The following is a 22,637-nucleotide window of genomic DNA, read 5'->3' as shown; positions in this document are numbered from 1 at the left end:
CTGCCCACCACAGCTCTGGGGGATAGCTGTGGGGAAATTGAATTATTTTGTTCTTTAAAAGAAACTCAGCATCAGGGTCACCCACTAACAGGGGATCAAATCAGAGTCATGGGACATGGTTCAGGGAAATGGGCTTTCCAGACTGTCTGACAGACAGAGGCAAATTGAAACACTAAGGACTAGAGTTTCTAGTGACAGCTGCTTTCTCCTCCTACGTGAGGATATGACTTAACTACTCCTGTTGTTGTTTAGTCACTAACTCATGTCCAGTTCTTTTGCAACCCCATGGGCTGTAGCCTGCCACGCTCCTCCATCCATGGGATTTCTCAGGCAAGAATACTGGAGCAGGTTGCCATCTCCTTTTCCAGGGGAGCTTCCTGACTCAGGGATCAAACCCATGTCTACTGCATTGGCAGGCAGATTCTTTACCACTGAGACAACAGGGAAGTCCAACTACTTCTGTATTTGGCTCAAAACTCAGGAAAGACTGCATTTATAGACAGGTCCTTAAAGAGAAGATTGTATGTAGACTATTAGAACAGATTCTCCAGGATAGTAATGTTGGTGAATGTACAAGTTTATGGTTTAGCAGCACAGAGTTCCCTAGACTAGGCAGGGACTTCCTCTGAATACACAGCATCACCACAGCTGCCTTCCCCAAACCCCACCCCCAACCCTGGGACTCTGGGGCCAGTCGTCTGTGCCTGTCTTGTATGAGGGACTCGCTCTGGACAGAATTAATGCTTCTTTACCAGGGTGGAAATGCGCTCTAGCCTTCAAGCATGCTGAGTGGCGGGTGGTCTCTTCCTGCCATCTGATAATCCACATGAAAGGCTGACTGACCATCAGCGTGTGGTTCAGCATTGTCTGTCTCAACCTGTCTCAATGTGACTAGTGCCATGAAAAATAAATAAAGTACCGATACCTCAAGAAATCTGAGGCTCTAGGGTGTTAAACTGTCTAAGTTTGTGTGAGTGCTTTCAATAGCTCTGAAAACCCCTATTACGCTATTCAGGGCAAATGGAATGAATGGAAGTCTGTTTATCACATGACATGTGACAAAATAAACACCCAAAAAACAGAATGATTAACAAATAAAACCAATCAGATTATAAGCAACTGTCTTAGTGCTAGATGACCACCAAAACTCCCCTCTTCCCTTAAGAAACCACCTTCCAATTGTCCAGTTTTATACCAAATATTGCTCATCAGATCTCCGTCATTCCGAGTGCTGAGAGCAGATATTTTAAAAAGAGAGCAACACAATAATAGCCATCCTTATGATCTGTGTCTCTCAGAGGGTCTATCCCCTTAATTCCTAGATGGCACTTCTCTCCTCCTATAGGGAGGGGGGAAGAAAAAAAGGAATGGCTGTCCTTAATTGTTGCTTTGTTTGATTTATTAAATTCAGAGTCATTATCTAAAATGGGGGTAATGTCATTAGAACTCAGGCTTCTCTATTATTTCTTGGGATGGGGTTAATTTCATATTTGCAGAGTCATAAAGTAAAGAGCCCAAAATCTAATTACAAAGACTTAATTTCATAGCAACTAAAGAGAAACATTTCTATCATAAAGGAAAATAAATACTGCGCTACTTTGGGAAACGATTTGTCAGGAACTGGGGGCCTAGGAGGAGGGTCTCCATTACTGTCATTCAACTTTGCATGATAATGCATCACCTAGGCTTGCAAGTCCGCGGAAGGGAGTAAATTTAATCAGCTGAAGTCAAAGTAATCAGGCTAGGGTTGACACATTTCAAGAAAGGTCAGCGTTAAGCACATTTTCTCCTCCTTAACTCAGTTACCATGTCATCGTCTCTGAGTTAGTATTCCTCCAGCTTGAATCTATAAAATGGATGTCTGCTGCAAAGCGCTAACTATGTTAAGACTAACAGGATTTATTTCACATTCTATTATTTGTTATTCCTCATAATTTTCCATGTGTCATGCTGGAAGACGGGTGAGGTAATGCAATTAAGCTCAGAGTTGAACAGCTAAATGTATATTAGCAAATCAATCTGAATTTGTGCATAACCCAATCACGGTCCCACTGGCCGTGGAGAGGAAATTCATTTGCTTACATTATTCTTTAACTCGGTTATCATTTGCCAGAATTAGGTGGTGAAGTCACATGTGCTTCTGTATTGGTATGGAAGCACCACTGGATTTTTGGAAGCAACTGCCTTAAGTCACATGTTTCTGGAGGAATTTTCTCCTCCAGAGCAGCTGGCTAATTCTCAGGGAAGGGAAGTGAAGGTGGCACCATGATGTGAATATACTTCAGAGATGGCAAGCCTTGATCAGGTGGTGGGGTGGAGGTCCCCACATTCCATCACTCCCCCTTCATTCTACATCTGACCCACTTTGCAGGCACAGCGCAAGCACACTCTCAACCACCAAAAAGGGAAATCTAGCCAGAACTAATTTCACATCTCTGTTTCCCAAGGGGTTCCCAAGGTGATTTAAAACAAAGGCCTATCTCACATCAGATTCCAGCAAATGTTGGCTAGTTGCTCATAGGACTTGATGGTGGGCACGGCTGGAACAGGCTCTGGGGCCCAATCCTTCCCCACAACCCACCAGAGCTTCAGTGTGTTATCAGCCTGGTCCCGGAAAAGCCATGGAGGCTCCAGGCACCCTCCTCACTGCCCAGCAGTAACTTGGTGCCCAGGAAGAAGACAGCGCATTGGGCACAGGGTGAAAGTGAAAGTGAAAATCACTCAGTTGTCTCGGACTCTCTGCAACCCCAAGGACTATGCAGTCCATGGAATTCTCCAGGCCAGAATACTGGAGTGGGTAGCCTATCCCTTCTCCAGAGGATCTTCCCGACCCAAGAATCGAACCAGGGTCTCCTGCATTGCAGGTGGATTCTTTACCAACTGAGCTATAAGGGAAGCCCAGAGTATGACTGTGCTAAAAAAGCTCACACAGTATTCATCCCTGACGTACTCCCTTGATGGTGTGATACTGAAATGATACTGAATCTGTAAAACACCATGGCTTCACATGGCTAATTCTGGAAATTCAGTCCTATTACCCAAGGTCTGACACTCCAGGATGGTGCCTCTGGGCTATTGGGTAAACAAGATGAACTTTGGCGCAAAGCAGAGAGCTTTTCTGTAATAGACACAAAAACACTGTACTCTCCAAAACTGTCCTCTCCATGGATCTGTTTGACTATAAATGTGAAAGTGCCAGGTACAATTAGGGATTCCAATTATTCATCCAAGAGAAAATCAAAGTCCTGACTGCCTTGCTCCCTGCCTTCCCTGTCCCTCATTCGAATTAACTTGAACAGAGACATATGAGGAAAAAATTCAACAAAGAGCATGGTGAAGAGAAAAGATCACCAAATTGTTAGTCACTAGTCTTAGATTCAAATTCAACTTCACCTTTGAGTATTAGAATCTCTCCGGGCCTGTCTCTACTGCCACATCAGGACTGGACCACGTGAAGCCAAGGTGCTCTCCAGCTATAAACTCTCATTAATTCTTGCTATCTCTCTGCCTTAATCTTCCCTCTACATGCTCCCTTCAGACCTGTTACTTCATATAACCATGGAACTCTAGTATCTTTCAAAAGTCCTTTAACTTTCCGTTTTTGTTCCATTACCTTCACTGATTTTTTTGACTCTGGGATTAAATCACCATTTTGGTTCTTGTCATCTATGAAGTGCATGATAACTATAGTCAAAATATCACTTTGGGACGGGCTTCTCATGACACATTGGCTATGCTGAGCTCCACAGGCTTAGGTCGTCAGATAACATGAACACTGCTACATCAGTGCCTGACACTGGCTTTGCTGAGAAATTAAGTTGGTAAAATAAGCTGAATGTCGTTCTCTAACTGTTAAAATGGTTTTGTACTGAGATCAGCTCAGTTCAGTTCAGTTCAGTCGCTCAGTCGTGTCCGACTCTTCGTGACCCCATGAATCACAGCACACCAGGCCTCCCTGTCCATCGCCAACTCCCGGAGTTCACTCAAACTCCCATCCATCAAGTCGGTGATGCCATCCAGCCATCTCATCCTCTGTCGTCCCCTTCTCCTCCTGCCCCCAATCCCTCCCAGCATCAGGGTCTTTTCCAATGAGTCAACTCTTCGCATGAGGTGGCCAAAGTATTGGAGTTTCAGCTTTAGCATCAGGCCTTCCAATGAACACCCAGGACTGATCTCCTTTAGGATGGACTGGTTGGATCTCCGTGCAGTCCAAGGGACTCTCAAGAGTCTTCTCCAACACCACAGTTCAAAAGCATCAATTCTTCAGCACTCAGCTTTCTTCACAGTCCAACTCTCACATTCATACATGACCACTGGAAAAACCATAGCCCTTGACTAGATGGACCTTGGTGGGCAAAGTAATGTCTCTGCTTTTTAATATGCTTTCTAGGTTGGTCATAACTGTCCTTCCAAGGATTAAGCATCTTTTAATTTCATGGCTGCAATCACCATCTGCAGTGATTTTAGAGCCCCAAAAAATAAAGTCTGACACTGTTTCCACTGTTTCCCCATCTATTTGCCATGAAGTGATGGGACCAGATGCCATGATCTTAGTTTTCTGAATGTTGAGCTTTAAGCCAACTTTTTCACTCTCCACTTTCACTTTCATCAAGAAGCTTTTGAGTTCCTCTTCACTTTCTGCCATAAGGGCCATGTCATCTCATGGCTAAATATGGTTGAGGGTTTTATTTTGGAGGTGAGAGCAACTTTGTATTATACAAAATTCACCAGTGGTCCAGTATAACATGGTAATGCAACAGGAGTGCGTTTTGCATGCAGGGTTCTTTTGCACATAGACGTGACAGGTCCCCAGATCAGTTCCCTGGGGGATATTTGCGTTTCAGTCTGCTCTTCTCTTAAACAACCATAAATGAAAGACAGAAGATTTTTGTTAAAGGTATAAGCCCCCACAGGCAAAAGAAATGGAAAAGCAGGAACAGAAAGAAAATTGTGAGAGCTGTAAGGGTGATGATACTTATTATCATCTTTAACTATTTTAAAATAATTTGATGATGGTTAACAATATTATTAAAATATATATATACGCTTTTCTTTGTTGTCCAAAGGTGACACCCTAGTTTGACTTCTCCCTGTGTAACCACTGTTCCTGTGCCTTTGACTGCCTTTGGCTTCCTCTTCCCAGTTCAGACGTTCCCTCCTCTGTGACCCTTCCTCAAACATGAAAGGCAATGCTGGTTTCTACTTCTCTGTTCCCATGGCAGCCTGCTTTCAGCATCTACCAGGGCATAACCATGCTGCATCACCATGATTGCTTACTTAATATTAGTCCTAGTCTAGAGCTACCAGTTAGCAAGGGCTGAGTTCCATTCAGCTGTGTGTCCCAGGCCACTCTCATCAGGCCTGGTTACCTGGTAGATGCTCACTAAAGGCTGGGCAGCTAAACAAGGCTGCAGCTTGGCCACCACCAATTCGGGCTCCACTTCCATAGTTTGCAGTGTGGCTGGGAAGTAACTGCCCAACCAAGGACTGCATTTCCTGGCACCTCATGCATCCGGATGAATCCTGCCCAAAGAAAACTGGACACGCACCAGTTCTAGGCCAGAAAAAGAATGTGTGCCATTTTCTTTGCTCTCCCTTCCCTTGTCTGCTGGCTGGATTAGGTGCCTAGGTGACAGTTGTCCCTGAATGACATTCCTCCCAATTACTGATTGGACCATATGTAAGAAACCTCTAATGTGCCAGGCTATTGAGTGGGTAGGAGCTATGTGTGACAGCAGCTAGCACTGCTCTGCCTGCATGATAAGTGACCAAGTGAAGGAATGAACGCATGGGCAAATGCCAACCACTGGCTGCATGTCCATAGGAAAGCCCATCACAAAGCAGGACTTGACATCACCTTCAGGAGGTCCAGTTTCAGCTGTATTTCCCCTTGAGTGGACGAGCACAAAGCGCCTACAATGATGCTCATGTACTCCTCGGCGTTGATGACTGAGAGCTGCTCCAAGATGCTGAGCGAGGCTGCCCGGTAGCACTCACCATCCAGGAAGATCTTGATGAAGGGCACCATGCCGTGGTCTTTCAGGACAACTGGGGACCAGACAGACAGTATTGCTAGAGTGATGGGTGTCTTGGGACCTTAGTTTCAATTATAAGGACAGCTTTTCTTTACAATTTCCAAGTTTGTTTGGCTACATATGTATATGTTTTTTCCACCCATTAGAAACTTTTTTTCCAAAATTAATACTTACTGTTAAAATAAGAAGAGGAATAGAGAAACTATGGAGCTGAGAATTAAAAAGAAAACTTTCTTCTCCAGTGAGAATTCAGCTTTTGAAACCACCCTCCCCCTTTTCTAAGTAATATAAACTTTAACTGGATGTACCTCTGACATTTATTTCCACATAATCCCTAATCCAGGGCCAATGGCAATTCTTATCTTATCAATTCTTATCTCTGCCTAAAGTCTTGTTGAAAGCAAGTCGGAATTTAAGAATATTTAATTCATAAGCAGTTTCTTGGGATGGTGGGGGAGCAGAATCAAAGAAATTTGGCTAACGGTGTGTTTTTTGTTTAAAAAGTAATCCTAAGAATTTCTTTCCCAGCACTGATCTTTGGAGTAATTACATGTAGAATAAGAACCAGGAAGTAACTGGATCATTCAAATGGCATGATGTGGATTTGAGCTGGTCAACTCCATGAAGCAGAATTTCCCAATTATGGGCCAGGTATTCCTTACATGGAATCACCTAGGGGGGCTTTTAAAAGTAGATTTCTGGGCTCTACCTTGACCTGATAATTAGATCTTTGGGAGGAAACCTAGGAATATGTATCTCCCTTTTAACCAGAACCTCCAGGAAATCTTTTATAGTCTCACATTAGAGATGCTCTACCATAATGAAAGAGTCATTCACATTTGGTATAGTTGACCTGTGAGGGCCCCAGGTAAAGACGCACCATGTCACTAAAGCCATTCATGTCACTTTGTTGATGCATCTGCTTTATAGTATAACATACATGCATATGTTTTATGCATGTATTTTTAAACATGGGAGCCACATGATCTCAGGAAGCTAATTTTTTTTTTTAAATGAATGAAGCTATTAAATCCTTCATGGGCCAGAAGCACATCAAATTATATCTCTTAAAAATGATGACAATATTTTGCAATTTGAATCCTTTTATAAAAGCATCTATAGTCAGTGCAGCAGGATATTAAAAGATTTTACTTGAGGGAAATGGGGTTTCTGTGGTCTCGTAAATTTAAGATAACTCTTTGACTCACAACCTTATTTAGCAACCTAAACAGTAAAAAGTGTCAACTGATGTGCCTACCAATTTACTGATGATCAGCAGACATAAAGCAGTGAATGGACATTGGCCACAGCCATAGTGTTGGCTATTCTTTGGATGTAGCCTTTGAACACTGACATAAATCATCAGGAAATAGCCAATGCTTCCCCAAGCAGTCACAGTGTGAATTTGGTACCGTTCTCACCTGCATTCCTAACTGACCCTTTCAGAAGCGTGACCACCGTTTTCAGCATCACACAAGTCAGTTCTCTTTCTGTATCTTGAACTCCAGGATTGACCTCTTTGTTTCCTGCCATATTTAAGAAACAACGAACACAAAATTTTAAGCACACTTGCTATGGCCCCAGATCTCCAGTTTCATCACTTTTCTACCCTCTTTGTTGTCGTTGTTCAGTCACTGGGTCGTGTCCAGCTCTTCACGATCCCATGGACTGCAGCACACCAGGTTCCCTGTTCTTCATTGTCTCCTGGAGTTTGCTCAAACTCATGTCCATTGACATGTCCAATATCTATCTTCTTAAAGAAAGATGAATATCATGCTTCCATTATAAAGGAGTGTGCATCCCAACTTGTAAGATGTGACCCTATAATCCCTACATCAGAAGCTCTCCAACTTGAATTGCATCCGAATCCCCTGGAAGGCTTATAGAAAAATCCAAGGTATATGCGTGGGGCACGGTTAGGCAAGGAGGAAAACCCAGGCAAGCACTCCTGAGGCAGAGGCAAGGGGATGCTGCCAAGAAGCCATGGGCATACAACCCAGCAGGATGCACAAAAGTGTGGCCAAGGCTAGAGGGTCAAGCTGGGCCAGCAAGGCCCTGGTTGCTGACCTCTGTTCCAAGTGGGAGACCACTGGGCCCTACAGCCCCATGTGAGCAAGGTGGCCACGTTCCAGTAGAGCCCAGAGGTGACCCCACACCTTTCCCCCACGCAGAGCTCAGGCCTCTCTGAAAGCCCTTTCCCTTTGGCACTCCTGAGGCCCTGTCTCCCCATCTACCCATCTACATACTCAGACAATAACCGGTGCAGGAGGTATCTGATAGCTTAGAACTCATCAGGCCTGAGTTAGTCCCATGAGTTGGCTTAAAGTTACACCTATCCTTCTCAACTTATTGTGGGGAGGAGCAAGCAAGTTACAGAGAACAGGGAGGCTGCCTGCTCTGTGAAGCCATGGATCCCAAGGGTACTGTCTCTAAGCTTCACGGCAGCAGGGACACTTGCACCTCACTTCTCTCTGTTACGTTGATGCTGGTGGGGCTGGAGCACAGACCAGGCCCGGCGAACACTGACCCCGGCCCATCCCCCTTCCCCTCCTGACGCTCCAGGGAGGCACCTGACTTCCTCAGGATCTTGGCGTGCTTCCGCAGCTGGGCCAGCAGCAGACCCAGGAGCCCCGAGTCCCGGAAAATGTCAGTGAAGAGCGGGTCGCCACCGGCAATCCTGAGGATGCTCTGCAGGGCCACGAGGGTACACAGCGACTCCGGGCTGTCCTGGATCAGGCGCTGCACCTTCCGCAGGATCTCATGGGGCACGTAACGCAGCTCGAACACCAGGGCCTCCAGCATCTGGAAGAAGTGCCTCTGCACCAGGGTTGGCTTCAGGGGCACGATCTCCACAAACTGCGAGATGGGCTGCAGGGTCCACTCCAGGAGGAAGAAGTTGCGGGCGTTCCAGGTCCACATGGTCCTGATGGACGACAGGACTTTGGTGCAGAGGATGGGGTCGCTGACTTTGTGGAAAACATTCTGCAGGACTTGAAAGGCCTGAAGATTCTTCACAGTCACCCCTGAAGATACAAAAAGGAATCATCCTGCAAGCCATTTTTCTTGACTATGCCTAAAAATTTGTGGTTAAATTATCACGAGGATGTGCCATTTAAAGTTTCTACTTTCTAATTCCTGTAGTAAATATCTATCAGAAGTCCAGAGAAGCCATCTGCCTAGGCTCTGAGCTCTAGAGCTGCATTGTCCAAGATGTGCTGGCTGATTAAGCATTGAAATGTGGCTACTGTGAACTCAGGTGTGCCATGAGTTAAAAATACACACCAGATTTCTAAGACATAGCATAAAGAAATGAACATGATGAAAAAAATCATTAACGGTTATTTGTATGATCACATTTTTGATGGTAATATTTTGGCGATATAGAGTTAAATAAAATATATTATGAAAAATAATGTAACCTGTTTCTTCTTAATTGTTAAAATTTTGTAATTAGAACATTTAAAATTATGTAATGTGGCTCACATTATATTTCCATTGGGCAGCATGGGGCTGGAAGACTGGTTTCAATTAGTTAAAATCAAATGATGCTAAAGATTACTAAGCAAAGTCAGTTTCATTTCTAGACAAGCTATTAAATAAAAAGACCATCTGAACTCATCCCCCCTTTTCTCTCCAGACACAAGGTCAAGCCTCATTCTATCCTGCCCTTGAGACACTTCCTCACAGAACTCTCTACTTCCAGCTCTCTCTGCCTCAGACACTCAAAATGTTTCTGAAACTCCTCTCTAGTCCACACACTGCCCTGTTTGTCTGCTGGAGTCACATCCAGTGGCTTTTCCTACGCTGGCCTCACAGCTTTTCACCCTCCACTTTGTCCCCTTCCTTCCTTCCTGGCCCACCCATCCTTTGCCTTGAGACCTCTCTTGAATGAGACTCTCTGTGCAGAGTTTCCTGACTGACCCAGGCAGAGCTAAACCCCACCCTTCATGTCACCACTGTTCTTATTTATGAGCCAGTTATTGAGTAGATTATAGCTCGGGGTTTATGTCACAGTCTCTGTAGAGCATCTTTAAGGCACAGACACCTGGCCTGTTCACAGTGGTTTCCAGCATGGTGCAGAGTGGCTGCTGGACAGAAGCATCAGTACATGTTGATTGAATTCATCAGTCAATCAATCAATCAATCAATATATCATAGAACTAAGGGGGCACTGACTCTGAGCCTGGGTTGCTATTTCAGGGCCATCAGCCCGTTAGACAAGCAGATGTCACCGAGGAAGTCACATCAGAGGTGAGAGTGGAAACCACAGACTGACTGTCTCCATTATTTGAGCAAACATTTCCTCTAAGTCTCACCCAGGGCATTTGGAAAAATGTATAAGGGAGAGATTCTCAGTACATAGGTAATCCCCCAAAGGCATGACAGAATCAGGCCCTACTGGGTCACTGACAGCTGCCACAGGTTTGTTTCTGCACAGAGAAGCAGGAAATGACCGGCACTGCCTTGTCAGGGCACAAGGCACCCAGAGACACCTGGACCCACCGGAAGCCTCATGATGGAACTTGAAGCCTTCAAGCTGCGGGTAAGTGATGCTGTCGAACACCTTCAGCTCTGACCTCCCACAGGTTGTCAGCCACACCACCAGCCCAAGGAGCTCCTCCAGGTGGGGGTCAGCCTCGCTCTGGGTCAGTCCGTCGTACCTGTGGGGACAGACGAGACCAGCTCCCTGGATGTCTTGGACAGAACAGCCAGGTTTGCTCAAGATGCTGGTCACAGAGAGGCAGAGGCAATGAAGATCACAGTGCTCGGCAGGACCCCAAAGATCTCCACCAGTTTAGCACCGGAAGGTATGCAGGGGGGTGGCGGGTGGATAAAAGTCACTGTTTGTAAGCATCAGCCCTAGATCTAAGGACTTGCAGAGATAGAATACAGAGAAATCTGTATTTCAGGTATCTGAAATATCTCTGTATACAGAGAAACCTCTGAGCAGAGCCACAGCATCTGCTCACAGGAGAGCTGCTTTCCGTGGAAGGACCCCCAAAATGTACGGGCCTCAGGCACCAACAGGGCAGAGCACCCCCAAAATGAGAGATTTGATATTTCAGAAGAGCAACAATACAAACAGCATGGGAAATAACTGGACTTTATTATAATAGATTTCTTCATGCTTATTTCAAGGGTGGGTATTTCTTTTGTTTTCAGCTACTTATGTGTGGTGGGCTGCCTTGCTCTTCTCATGGAGAATGGTCTCTTAAGTCTCATTGTCATGTCAAGAGGAAAAGTACTGGCAGTGTGACTTCCATTAAGGCAAAAAGGAAAACAATGAGCCAACATGGGTCCTTTCTGACATTCCCTGAACAGTTTATTTTCCCTCCTGCCTTCCTCAAGAAGTCTGGGGAAAACCAACCAGCCATGAAACCAAAGAGATATTTAGGAACTGCTATGACAGAGACATCCATGGTAGCAGTCACCAGTCAGTGATGGTCCAGACTCATGAAAAATATGGCATTCTTGTAGAGACATTCCTTGGGCTTCCCTGGTGGCTCAGACAGTAAAGAATCCGCCTGCAATGCGGCAGACCTGGGTTCCATCCCTGGATTGGTAAGATCTCCTGGAGAAAGGAATGGCAACCCACTCCAGTATTCTTGGCTGGGAAATTCCGTGGACAGCTACAGTGAGCTATATAGTCCATGGGGTCACAAAGAGTCAGACACGACTGAGTCTAAGACTAAGTCTGAGTCTGACAGACTAAGCACATGGAGATGTTCATTCTGTGTGTGCCTTTGGAGGAAGGTCCTCTGGATGTTGTCATCTAATCCCATTCCTTTGGGATTTCAGTCCCCTTATCCGGGTCCTCCCTCTAGACTAAAAGCCTGACTCTGTAGCAAAATCTGTGAAGCACAGTGGTAATTTGCACCCTACAGATGAGCAGCGCTGCTCATAGTCAGAGCGAAGCCAAGGGAATTTTTGTGGCTTTGCCCTTATCGAGCTTCCCCATAACCAGTGGGAGAGTTCAGGCCATCAGCAAGTTTCTTTCACTTCCATCCCTTGGTTTATCCAATCCCTGGACCCAACTTGAAGATGACATAGCAATTCAGAGTGGAGGAAATTAGTCCAGATTTTGCTGAGTCACATCTTTGTGTGTTTCCCACGGATGAATAATTTGAGAAAAACAGTAAGGGACAGGCCCTCTGAGACAGGGAATGGAAGGAAGCCAGTACAGGAACATTATCAAGCAAGAGCAATTGGACCTTAGTCCTCCTGGGGACTCTGGAAGGCAAAGTACAGCTATCCCACCCAAGGGGCAACTTTGCCGGGTGCATATCCATCAGCTTCTACCAGTCATTGGTAGAGGGCTATTCCTGGGGTTTGCTGACCTGTGGGCACTTCCAGCCCCACAGCATACAGGCAGAGCTCGTCACAGCCATCCTAGAAAGCCTTCCAACAGAGGATGTGGACTCTGACAGGAGACTGTCAGACTAGCAGGCATGCCGGCAGTATATGCCACCAAATGGACTTGGTAAAACTGTTATTGAGCTCATCCATTGGTTTCCTAAAGAAGTTAACTTCAAACTCAGCTGCACATTGAATTACTTTCGCAATAAAGTCTCTCTGGACACAATCTATGGAGATTTGTATTTCAGAAGACATTCTGAAAAGCCTCAATATCTTTCTCCAGCACCATATATGATTCTGAGGACCTCAGCTTCCGCTGTTTCTTTCCCACCAAGCGCAGCCACTTACCGAAGTAACACTTTGAGCAGCAGAGGGTAGCCCTCCCCGGTCTCAAACTCCAGGAACAGAGCTGAGGAGATGGGATAGGAGTCCTTCACAAAGCCCAAGACGAGGTTCACTACCTCGCTCACCTCAGGAGCGGGGAGGGTGTCAACAAGCCTGGAGAGGTTCTGAAGGGAGATCTTGATGCAATCCATGGCTGTAGGAGTAAACACACCCACGCTGAGCTCAGAGACAATAGCTTTGCTGCAGTGGTCATTCCCTCACCACCTGATTTTAAATTGCATGTCAAGATGTGAATAAGAATTCATCTAAAATGCTCTGCTGACTCTTGGATCAAGAAGAAGCTTCCTCTCTGAGAAGTGTCATCCTGAGAGCCACGCTCTGGGGCCCAGATGGAGAGTAAGTTAAAAAAGAAGAGGATGAAAATCTCTTAGCCCTTTGCCCCTAATTCCCAGCATGCAGAGGAATCCAGGTCCATTAGATAACAAAAGGCAAGACACAAGACCTGAGTGTCACAGGAGACCTTAAGGAAGCAATGCTGTGCAGAAATTAGCTTGATGAAAAGTGCAGGGAAGGATACATGAACACTTGGGAAGACGAAGGGCAAAAAGAGGGTGTGTTTCAGCTACTAAAGAATCCAGAGGGTTGGAGCCTGGAAGTGTGCTCCACAAGGCAGAGGGTGGAAGACGGTCCAGCTGGTGTGTGGCCTGCTATGGAACGCACTGTTTACCCCAGAGCTGTGAGAGGCCAGGGGAAGAACTGAGTCAGCAGAAAGATGCCATTGGGTTTGCATTTTGATGAATCACTGTTTTTAGGGCTCTTTTGTTAGGAGAAGCCTCTTCTGAATGCCAGGAAAGCCACGCCAGTGTTCAGGAAAAGTGTCTCTCAAAATTTGAGATAAGGCATGTTCAGTCCCTCGCCTGCGAGGCCAAGGACACGCTCCCAATACTGCATGCTGGGCAGGGAGCACTGAGAGCCACCGGCTCGGCAGGGAGACACCAGCCTAGTGCTCACCTGCTGACCTTCTCCTCAGCCTACAGGCCCATGGAAAATACTCATTCCCCTGCAGGGCCCTGGGCACAGGACTCTAGGTGACTAGATCTCCATAACATGGCTTTTTTTTTTTTTCCCAGCTGAGAATAATGACTATAGTGAGAGACTCCTGACAGCAAGGCAGGCAGCTTTTTCTCAGGGGCCTCTGACTCTAGTCTGTGTGGGGTGCCTGTGTTGCTGAGCACCTCAGGCCTGGCTCAGCCTTACACTATTACCGCTGGACCGTAGCTTCATCGGGAAATTTCAGTCATGAAACTGGGGATGATGTTTTATCCCAGGGCTCAGTTACAGTAAGGGGGGGACTTGTATGTGCCCAGCTCTCACCGCCTGACACCCTCTATTATAAGGGGTCCCAGAAAGAAGACAAGTCATGGGACAAGTGCTTGTGGCAAGCAGGTCACATTGGCAGGCTCAGATCCCTTGGAGTTAGCCCAAGAGATGGACGGTTGTGTTCCTAAGAGGCACTTCAGCTGGTGAAGCTGAACAACGGTGCTGCGAAGGTCAGCTGAAGACTTTTGTCAGAACCTACTCATCCATGCTATCCTTGCAGAGCCTCCCTCCCTGCCCCATGGTGGGCCAGCATCTGAAAGGAGGCCGATACATTTTCCCAAGATTCTGCAGGCCACAGTGGTGTCTGTGCTTCCCAGCATTACCCGCGTCCTTGGGAGACAGACGATGCTAAGGGAAGTCCTGGGACAGCTAGAAGAATTGATTCCCTCAGGGTACAACCTTTGATCACATCCAAGTAATGATGCTGGGATGCTGACCAATGGGGCGCCCACTGCCAGGTACTATCTGAGGGCTTCAAATATGCCAACTCATTAATGCATCCCAGCAATCCAGTGAGATCAGCGGGGTTGTTATCTCCACTTTACAGACAAAGGAGCTTGAGCACACAGGCAGTAAAGTGCGCAAGGTCACTCAGCTAGGGGGACAGGGCCGGAGCCCACAGCCTGGCTGTCTGACCTCAGAACCGAAGTCCTTAACTCTTACACACACTGTCCAGAGCAGAGCCTAAGGCGCCGGAATTGGCATCTCGGCTTTAATATGTGATTCTCTTCTTCACTAGCTGGGGAGCCTTGGCAAATTCTTATATCGTGCTCAATCATCCGCTTCCTCACTACAAAATGGCATTAATCGTCAATATCTAGCTCAAAAAATTAGATAATATACGAATGAGCTCAGCATAGCATGTGTTTGACAGTATGTGTAGTAAATAAATTGCCCTTTCCCTCTCCCTTCCAATGGATCATCAAAATGAACAGTAAAAGCCCTGTCACGAGTGGACCCAAGTAACATAGGATCACCCACCAGGCATAATTGGACATCAGTGAAAACCCTGTTTGTTCATCTCTTTTTGGATCCCTGGAATCTATGCTAATGCTGCCAGGGCATCCCAGGGTCTTATTCTAGAAAGTGTGCCCACAGACCATTCCCGGTCTCCCAGGGTCATACCCTGCAGGTATTGGATGACGCCGATGTTCTGGGCTTTGGAGATGGTCTTCAGCACACAGAAGGTAGGCTCCTTCCAAAAGCAGCAGCTGTGCTCTCGAAGACATGTCGTGGCAATCATGAGAGACTGGAGTTCATTTCCTGAGAGAAGTCCCTCCAGACTCTGAGCCTCTCCGCAAATGTTGAGCAACATCTGAGGGGGAAAAATACAAAGTCTCTGGTTAGGAAGCCTCCTTCCTGTAATGAATTTGTTCCTTACTTTTTCTTGTCTCAGCAGGAGAGATAGAATTGTGGATTATCACCCTCTGCCTGAGACTGCTAAGGTCAACAGCCACCCATAAAGAGGTGGCAGAGCTAAAATGTGGACTCCTAACTCAGTACAAGCAGTGGTTATCCTTTCCACGTCATAATAACACAAGAGTGTTTGACTCAGATAGGTGTCTTATTACATAGACATGCAGAAAACGCCACCTGTGATTAAAATAAAGAATCAACGGTGCTATTTAAAAAGAGAGCTGTGTTCCTGAATCCCTGGCTGGCACTCAACCTCTACTTCTCCGTAAGATTACGAGCGCTATCCTGTAACCTCCTAGCTGGACTTCTTGCTCCTATCCATCCCATGTTCCTATGGTTACCTCCTGAAAACCTACTGTGCACAGGCATGGAAACCAAATGCTCTAACATGGCTCAGGGTTCCGCACGGCCCAGCCCTGCCTCTTCCCTCATGTTACCCTGTGCGCTCTCCTTCTGGCTCTTGGTGGTCTTGCGGGGAGCCTCCTCCACTTTGGCGAACATGGAAAGCTCTTTCTGCCCAAATCCTTGAGCCCCTTTTTGCATGGTGATGGAGTCTCAGCTGGATAGTCATGGAACTGGGGACAGCCCCCCTCTTCTGGTCTCCCCTGAAGATGGCCAGTGATTGTGGCCATGCGACCCTTCACCTGGCCAGCCGTTTCTTCTCCTCTCCTGTCTCCTCCCCCTTCACATCTCCATCCCACCTTCAGCTCCCTGGTCCAATGCCATTTCCTCAGAAGTGTCTCCATTTGTGCTCAACCATAAGTCAGGTCCCCTGGCTCTCATTTCCCAGCACATCTCTCAGTTTTCCATCATTTAAAAAACTGGACGCTGCTCCTTTATCCATGCGATTGTTCTCCCCAGTTGGCTTCTCCATCTCTCTGTCATCTCTATGAGAGGGTGTGGGTCTAGTATAGAGATGCACCCAAGAGGAGCTCTGTACATTTTTGTGGAATGAAATAAGGAAACTCTGAAGAACTTTGAGGTGGTATTGCTGTGGCTCACATTCTGTCCAAACGTAGAGAGGACCACTGAAGACAGGGCTGCATCAATTCCCTGCAGAGCGCGTGGAAACCACACAGTAAAGACTTGTTTAAGTACCCAGTGTCCTGACCACCACTTAAAATATGATTTATATGTGGGCAAATGAGGCCTAAATTTCTAACAAGTGACGCTTAGGGGACACCCCTGCATAAGTGGAATCTGGCAGAACTCATGAGATACCCACGGGTAATGAGGATTCTGGCTTGAGCCTTGGTCTAAAACGGGCGCGGATGTGAACGTGCATGTTCAGTGGACAGCTGGACTGGCGGTTCCCAAATGGCCCTAGGTACCTGCTCCGTGTGATGCAGATGTGAACGTGCATGTTCAGTGGACAGCTGGACTGGCGGTTCCCAAATGGCCCTAGGTACCTGCTCCGTGTGATGCCCTGCCAAGGCACAAAGAGAACCCCACCCCCACTAGAGGGGCCAGAGGAGTTTTCTGGAGAACACAGCACTCCAGAAGCTGAGAAAGCAGAACTTGTCATTAAAGGGGTAGGGGAGAGAGGTGAGAAGTTACGTGAAAAGTCTCTGCCAGTTAGAGAAGACAGGAAAGACGGGCAACGACAGGAGCACCCCGCACGTGATAATGGCCTGAGCTGGTCCGAGAGGAGAGATGGAGATGACCCCACAGAGCGGTTAAATGCAGACTCAGAACCCAGATTCCCAGGGTTCCAATCCCTGCCCCCACCCACCTCCTCTATGACCCTTATTGTTGTTGAGTCGCTAAGTTATGTCCCACTGTTTCATGACCCCACGGACCATAGCCCGCCAGGCTCCTCTGTCCATGGGATTTCCCAGGCAAGAATACTGGAGTAAACTTCCATTTCTTTCTCCAGGGGATCTTCCTGACCCAGGGCTGAACCCACGTCTCCTGCTTGGCAGGTGGATTCTTTACCACTGAGCCACTTGGACTCTGGACTCGTGTTTACTCGCCGTACTTTAGATTACGCTGAATGAAGATGACAATACCATTCACATCCTGTGATGAAAGACAGGACTCAGGCAGGTGATGGGTGTAAGGTTAGGGCACAAGGCTGGGACATAGCAAGTACTTATAGAGTTACGCAAGGGGGGCTTAGCGAGTTTATTCTCAGAGGTGCAGGAGCCAGAGACAGGAGGTTCCAGGTGCCCAGGAGGGTGAGCAGGGCCCTAGAACACAGACTGGAGGACAAGAAGTTGGTGCAGCCAAGCAGAGGAGGAGGAGAAGCACACTGTTCTGGAAAAGAACAAGGGCAACACAGAGATACAAGGAGGCCGAGAGAAAACAACGGCAACAGAGATACAAGGAGGCGGAAAGAAAACAATGGCAGCACAGAGATACAAGGAGGCAGAGAGAAACTCTGTCTTCCAAATGCACGGGATTCTGCAGCCTTTGCAGAGCCTAGGGGTGAAGGGGTGAGCTGGGCCCTCCGGTAGAATAGAGGAGGCTCAGAGCTAGGGGTAGAGAGAGACCAGAGGAGGTTGGACAAGCAGGTTGGAGGACCAAGAAGCAGCTTGGCCTTGGCCCAGGGAGTCCAGCCCTCCCCCTACTCACCTGCACAAGCATCCTCTGAACTTGAACATCACTCTCTAAAAGCTCATCCGTTTCCAGAGGAAAAACAAAGAACAGGTAAAGGCACTGGAGGAGCAGGGCTGGGAGCCCAGACTCAGCAACTCTGCCCAGCGTCTCCTGCAAGGGAAGTTCAGACGTGACCCAGGGCTGCAGAGCACAGCTCCACACCCAGACCAGAGAGGTCATCCAACTCGTTTCTTTCAGCCACAAACTTGGGGAAGTCACTTCCTCTCTCTGGGCGACACATTCTCAATTAGGAATGGAGACAATTTTAGGGCCAATGGGACAGCTGTGAAGATTAAGTTTACATAAAGTGTGTATTATGTGCTAGGTAGATGTATCTTTTACATGCTAGATGATAGGAAGGAAAAGGGGGTTGCTGCTGCAGAGCAGAAATCAAGGGCATTCCTGGCAATCACACCACTGATTTTGACAGGTTTTCTCCTGATGAGGGAACTGGAAACTCAGTCAGGAAGAGGTGGCTGAGAACAAGTTCAAGCATCTGAATTAAGGACATGATCAGGGCTCTTTCCATCCTCTCGCTCAGATCCAAGACCTCAGCTTGACCCAAACAGCCCTGTAGGTGAGGACCAATAACCCAGAGAGCCACACACCTCAGCAGCCCCAGGACTGCCAGACAGAGAGGACAAGGAGTCAGAATAGAGGGATCAGCCTGAGTGTGCAGCGTCACAGGGCCTCTCTCCACGGGCTCTCCTGCAGCTGCACCGCTATGACGGCACTGTAGCCTCCGCACGTGTGTGCACATACCTGAGCACGAGAGAGCTCGCGTGTGGCTAATATAAAGCACACAATATCCCACCCTATTGACTAAGCTGACAGACACGGTGGGTACGTTAGAAAAGAGAAAGGAAGAATGTACAGTCTGGGCCAGCACCAGGCTGCTGGTGCCTAAAGGTTTTCACGGCAGGTAACGTCTGCCCCCTGTATTGGGCACATGCCCCTGCGTGGCCGCACTCAGGCTGTCTCTCCCTGGGCTCTGAACTGCACCATCTCCCCAGAAAGCCAACTGCTTACTCTCTCGCTGCTTTGGAGGCAGACTCCTCCCAGCAGAAAGCAAGGCTTTAGGTTAATTTTTACTGCCCACGCTGAAAATAGGCCTTCCTCAGGGGGTGAAGAGCCCCTACTCTGTGTTCCAGGTCACTGTCCCTGATGGTGGTCCAGGCTGTTCACAGAGAGGAAATGTCAGGCAGGTGGTCCTCCCTCTGATGAGCAACTGTTTGCCATGCTCCTCTCCCACTTCCTGGTACTATCTCCAAATGCCCGTCAGACGCCCGTGTTCACCACTAGACAGAGGGCAGCCACCACCCCAGCCTGGTTCCCTGCTGTTCCTAGGCTGGGCACCAGGACACTCACAGTGGGCACTCTCACTAGACAGAGGAGCCTCTGGACCTGATTTGGGTCATTTATGCTGATGGCCACAGCTTCTGCGGGCTGCTTCTGCCTGAGACGCCACCAGTCGTCGGCAGACCACTCAAGGTCCCCGCTTCATGGTGGGATGAACACAGCCAGGATGGGGCCTGGAGGGTAAGAAGGAATAGCGGTCGTTTTCATTTCTGGTGCGGCACGGGGCAGGTGCCTACAGGCCTGGCTCCTCTAGTCTGAGTGCAGCAGGAGGCAGTAAAGAGCAGTGGCTCAATGCATGGAGTCAGACAGGCTGCACATCACAGGCAAACCTGACTCTTATCACCAGCACAGCATCACTGTAATCTGATTCCTAGGGTCTTGGAAGGATTAACTGTACAATGCGTGGCATGCACCCAGCCCCGCCCTGACACACAGGAAATATAGTCTACACACATCACCCATCATTGATCCTCACACTAACCCTAGAAGGGAAGCATTATTATCTCTAATTTTAAAATTAACAGCACAACAGAGATGCAAAGAAATCAAATAATTTGTTCAAGGTGGCACACAAGGTGAAAAGGCAGGATGCGACTAGGCAGGATTTCAGACTCTGAAGTCCATGTTCTTTATCCAAGGGGTGTCGAGGAGGAAAAGCAGTAAGTCAGTTTCGTGGAAAGAAAGCACCCTGGAGAAATTCCACTGCCATGTGCTGGGACATTGGTGAGAAGTGCCCAGCAAGGGAGGCGGGGCCAGTGGGGCCTGGAACTTACGGAATCTGTCCCCGTGAGCACATACACCGACTTCAGGAGTAGGTAACCATCCTGATCCACGTTCGCATCTCCCTTCCATTGCAGCAGCTTCCCAGCTGCTACCCGTGCTTGCTCTGGCAACAGTGTGGGGAGGAGAGAAAGTGTCATCAGCAGGGCGTGCGGTGGCCAGGTCACCCAGCTTCCCTCCACTTGGGCCCCGCTCTCCCTAAGGTATGCCTTAGCATCCTTACGGAACCTCCGCCACTTGCACGCCCAACAGTGATGCCTGTATCTGCACCAAACATTCCATACTCTGTCAACATTAATCTCCTTGGAGGATAGCTTTTATTATGCCATCATGCCTGTTCAACAGCCATCAATGGCTCCCTATTGCTAAATAATAAGAACAAGCTCCTCAGCAATTGGACTCGCCACAATCCAGTGTCTTCTCCCCACTTCCTATGTCACACAGCCTCTTTTGTCACAGGGAGTCCTCCATCTACACAATGCTCAAGCTATTCCTTCCCCCTGGCATCTCCTTCTGCTCTCCGCCTCATAGCCAAGGCTCTGGGGGTCCAACTCCATGAAGGAAAGGATGTGAGTCAGGAGACCTATAGCAGGAAATTTGCTTGGCTTTGGTTTTGTGTGCATGTGTGTGTGTGTGTGTGTGTGTGTGTTGGGGGGAGCAGCATCTGTGTGTGTTTGTGTGTATATATATCACACACATATATAGGGTAGGGTCAGTGGTGTGAGTGTGTGTCCCTCCCAAGAACAGCAAATTTTCCCAAGTTCGCCTTCTCTTCCCTCTTCTGGCCTTTTCCTCTCTTCTCCAGGGTCCTCAGGGTCAGAACCTGGCCTGCTGTGCATGTTCAAAGGCTCCACTCTAACTCCCCTAGAAAGCAGAGGGGCTTCGCCAGAGGCCTGGGAGGGGCCCGCAGAGCTGTTTTGCTCTGCGTGAGGTTCTCCAGGGCAGCTCTTCTCTTACCTGCAGGCTTTCCCACAAGTGCCTTCTGTATTTCTTGGGCAAACTGGTTGGAAACCTCTTCAGCCAGACTTTGAAGACTGGGAAAGCAGATGATCCCCACGGAGTGTTCCCAGGCCTGAAGTGCAACATGCAGGATTCACTCAGTGGTGTCAAAGCTACAAAGCTAGGCTTCAGAATCACCGCCCTGCCAGCCTGAGTCGCTTTCTCAGGTTTACGGAAGCCGCCGAATCTCCCACGCTCCAGCTCCCACTGTCTCCCTACACTAGTGAGATTCTGTGAATTCTTCAACTTATGCTGAGCTCCAAACACACCCAGCTTTGACTCTGGACGTCTCCCCTGAGCTCGCGCTCCTGAAACACCAAACATGCTTTGCTGAATCTACTGCCTTCCCCCCAGCACAATGTATCTTGTCTCAGGGAATGGCCCTACTGAGCACTCACCTGCTCTAGAGGGAAATTTCAAAAGCAATTCTCTAGGTCCCTCCTGCTTCCCCTTCCTCACCATCAATTGCTGGGTCTCACTGATTCTCCTCTTACACTCTTATCAAACCTCATGCAAATATTTTAGTTTGGTAGTGCAAGTATTTCTTTCAGATAAATTCTAAAAGAATTGTAGATTTTAAAAAGAAGGATTTTCAATTATTGTTGTTCAGTCGCTCAGTCATGTCCGACTCTTTTCGTGAGACCCCATGGACCTCAACACACCAGGCTTCCCTGTTGTTCACTATCTCCTGGAACTTGTTAAAACTCATGTCCATTGAGTCAGTGATACTATCCAATTAAAAGAGTGTTTTTTTTTTACCATTTTTTTAGTGATTTGGTACCTATTACTATTAATAACTACTAACTCACTCTCCATAAAAAGTTTACCAGATTAGCCTCCAAGGCTCCTTGGAAAAGGGCTGATTTCTCTCCACCCACACCAATATAGAGCACTGTGGTGCTTTTTCATCTTAAATAAGAAAACTTACAGAAGAAAAAAATATCTCATTTTAGTTGCAATCTTTGGGTAACTAGAGTGGATGAACACTTTTAATGCCTTTTGAATTAGCCTATTATTCTATTGGGTTTTTCATTATTTTCTTATTTATTTTTAAAATCTTTTTATATACAAAAATCATTAACCTTTGGTCTATAACATTATCACAGTTTTTATGAATCTGTCATTTCATCTTTAAGTGTGGTATTGCTTGGTAAACTGTACAGAAATCTGAAATTCCCATGAAATGAAATTTCTCCATCCATTCCTTTACTTTCTGGATTTAGTTCCAAGCTTAGGAAATCCTTTTCCAGTTCAAGTTGTTGCCGTCATTGTTTTTAGTCTCCCGTTTCTTTTAATTTTCTTAAAATCCTCTCTTATCTGTCCCTTTCATGTCTATCCCGTCTGGTCTTCTTTTTCCTCAGACTTTCC

The 22,637-nt window shown here is 47.3% G+C and overlaps 1 protein-coding gene across 1 annotated transcript in view; it reads right to left on the bottom strand.

Moving 5' to 3' along the window:
- WDFY4 (WDFY family member 4) overlaps window positions 1-22,637 on the bottom strand; it is a 248,721-nt gene that overhangs the window by 195,797 nt on the left and 30,287 nt on the right. The window contains exons 3-11 of the mRNA XM_055538375.1: window positions 21,228-21,342; window positions 20,264-20,376; window positions 18,108-18,242; window positions 15,243-15,432; window positions 12,741-12,930; window positions 10,539-10,696; window positions 8,606-9,058; window positions 7,457-7,561; window positions 5,858-6,048 (exon numbers count right to left, since the gene is read on the bottom strand). Of these exons, the coding sequence (XP_055394350.1) occupies window positions 5,858-6,048; window positions 7,457-7,561; window positions 8,606-9,058; window positions 10,539-10,696; window positions 12,741-12,930; window positions 15,243-15,432; window positions 18,108-18,242; window positions 20,264-20,376; window positions 21,228-21,342 (1,650 nt within the window). The remainder of the gene's footprint in view (window positions 1-5,857; window positions 6,049-7,456; window positions 7,562-8,605; window positions 9,059-10,538; window positions 10,697-12,740; window positions 12,931-15,242; window positions 15,433-18,107; window positions 18,243-20,263; window positions 20,377-21,227; window positions 21,343-22,637) is intronic.

This window comes from Bubalus kerabau, chromosome 1 (assembly GCF_029407905.1).
Source record: "Bubalus kerabau isolate K-KA32 ecotype Philippines breed swamp buffalo chromosome 1, PCC_UOA_SB_1v2, whole genome shotgun sequence".
Classification (NCBI taxonomy): domain Eukaryota; kingdom Metazoa; phylum Chordata; class Mammalia; order Artiodactyla; family Bovidae; genus Bubalus; species Bubalus kerabau.
The sequence above is the reverse complement of the archived record's forward strand: the minus strand, read 5'-3'. Positions and strand labels throughout refer to the sequence as shown.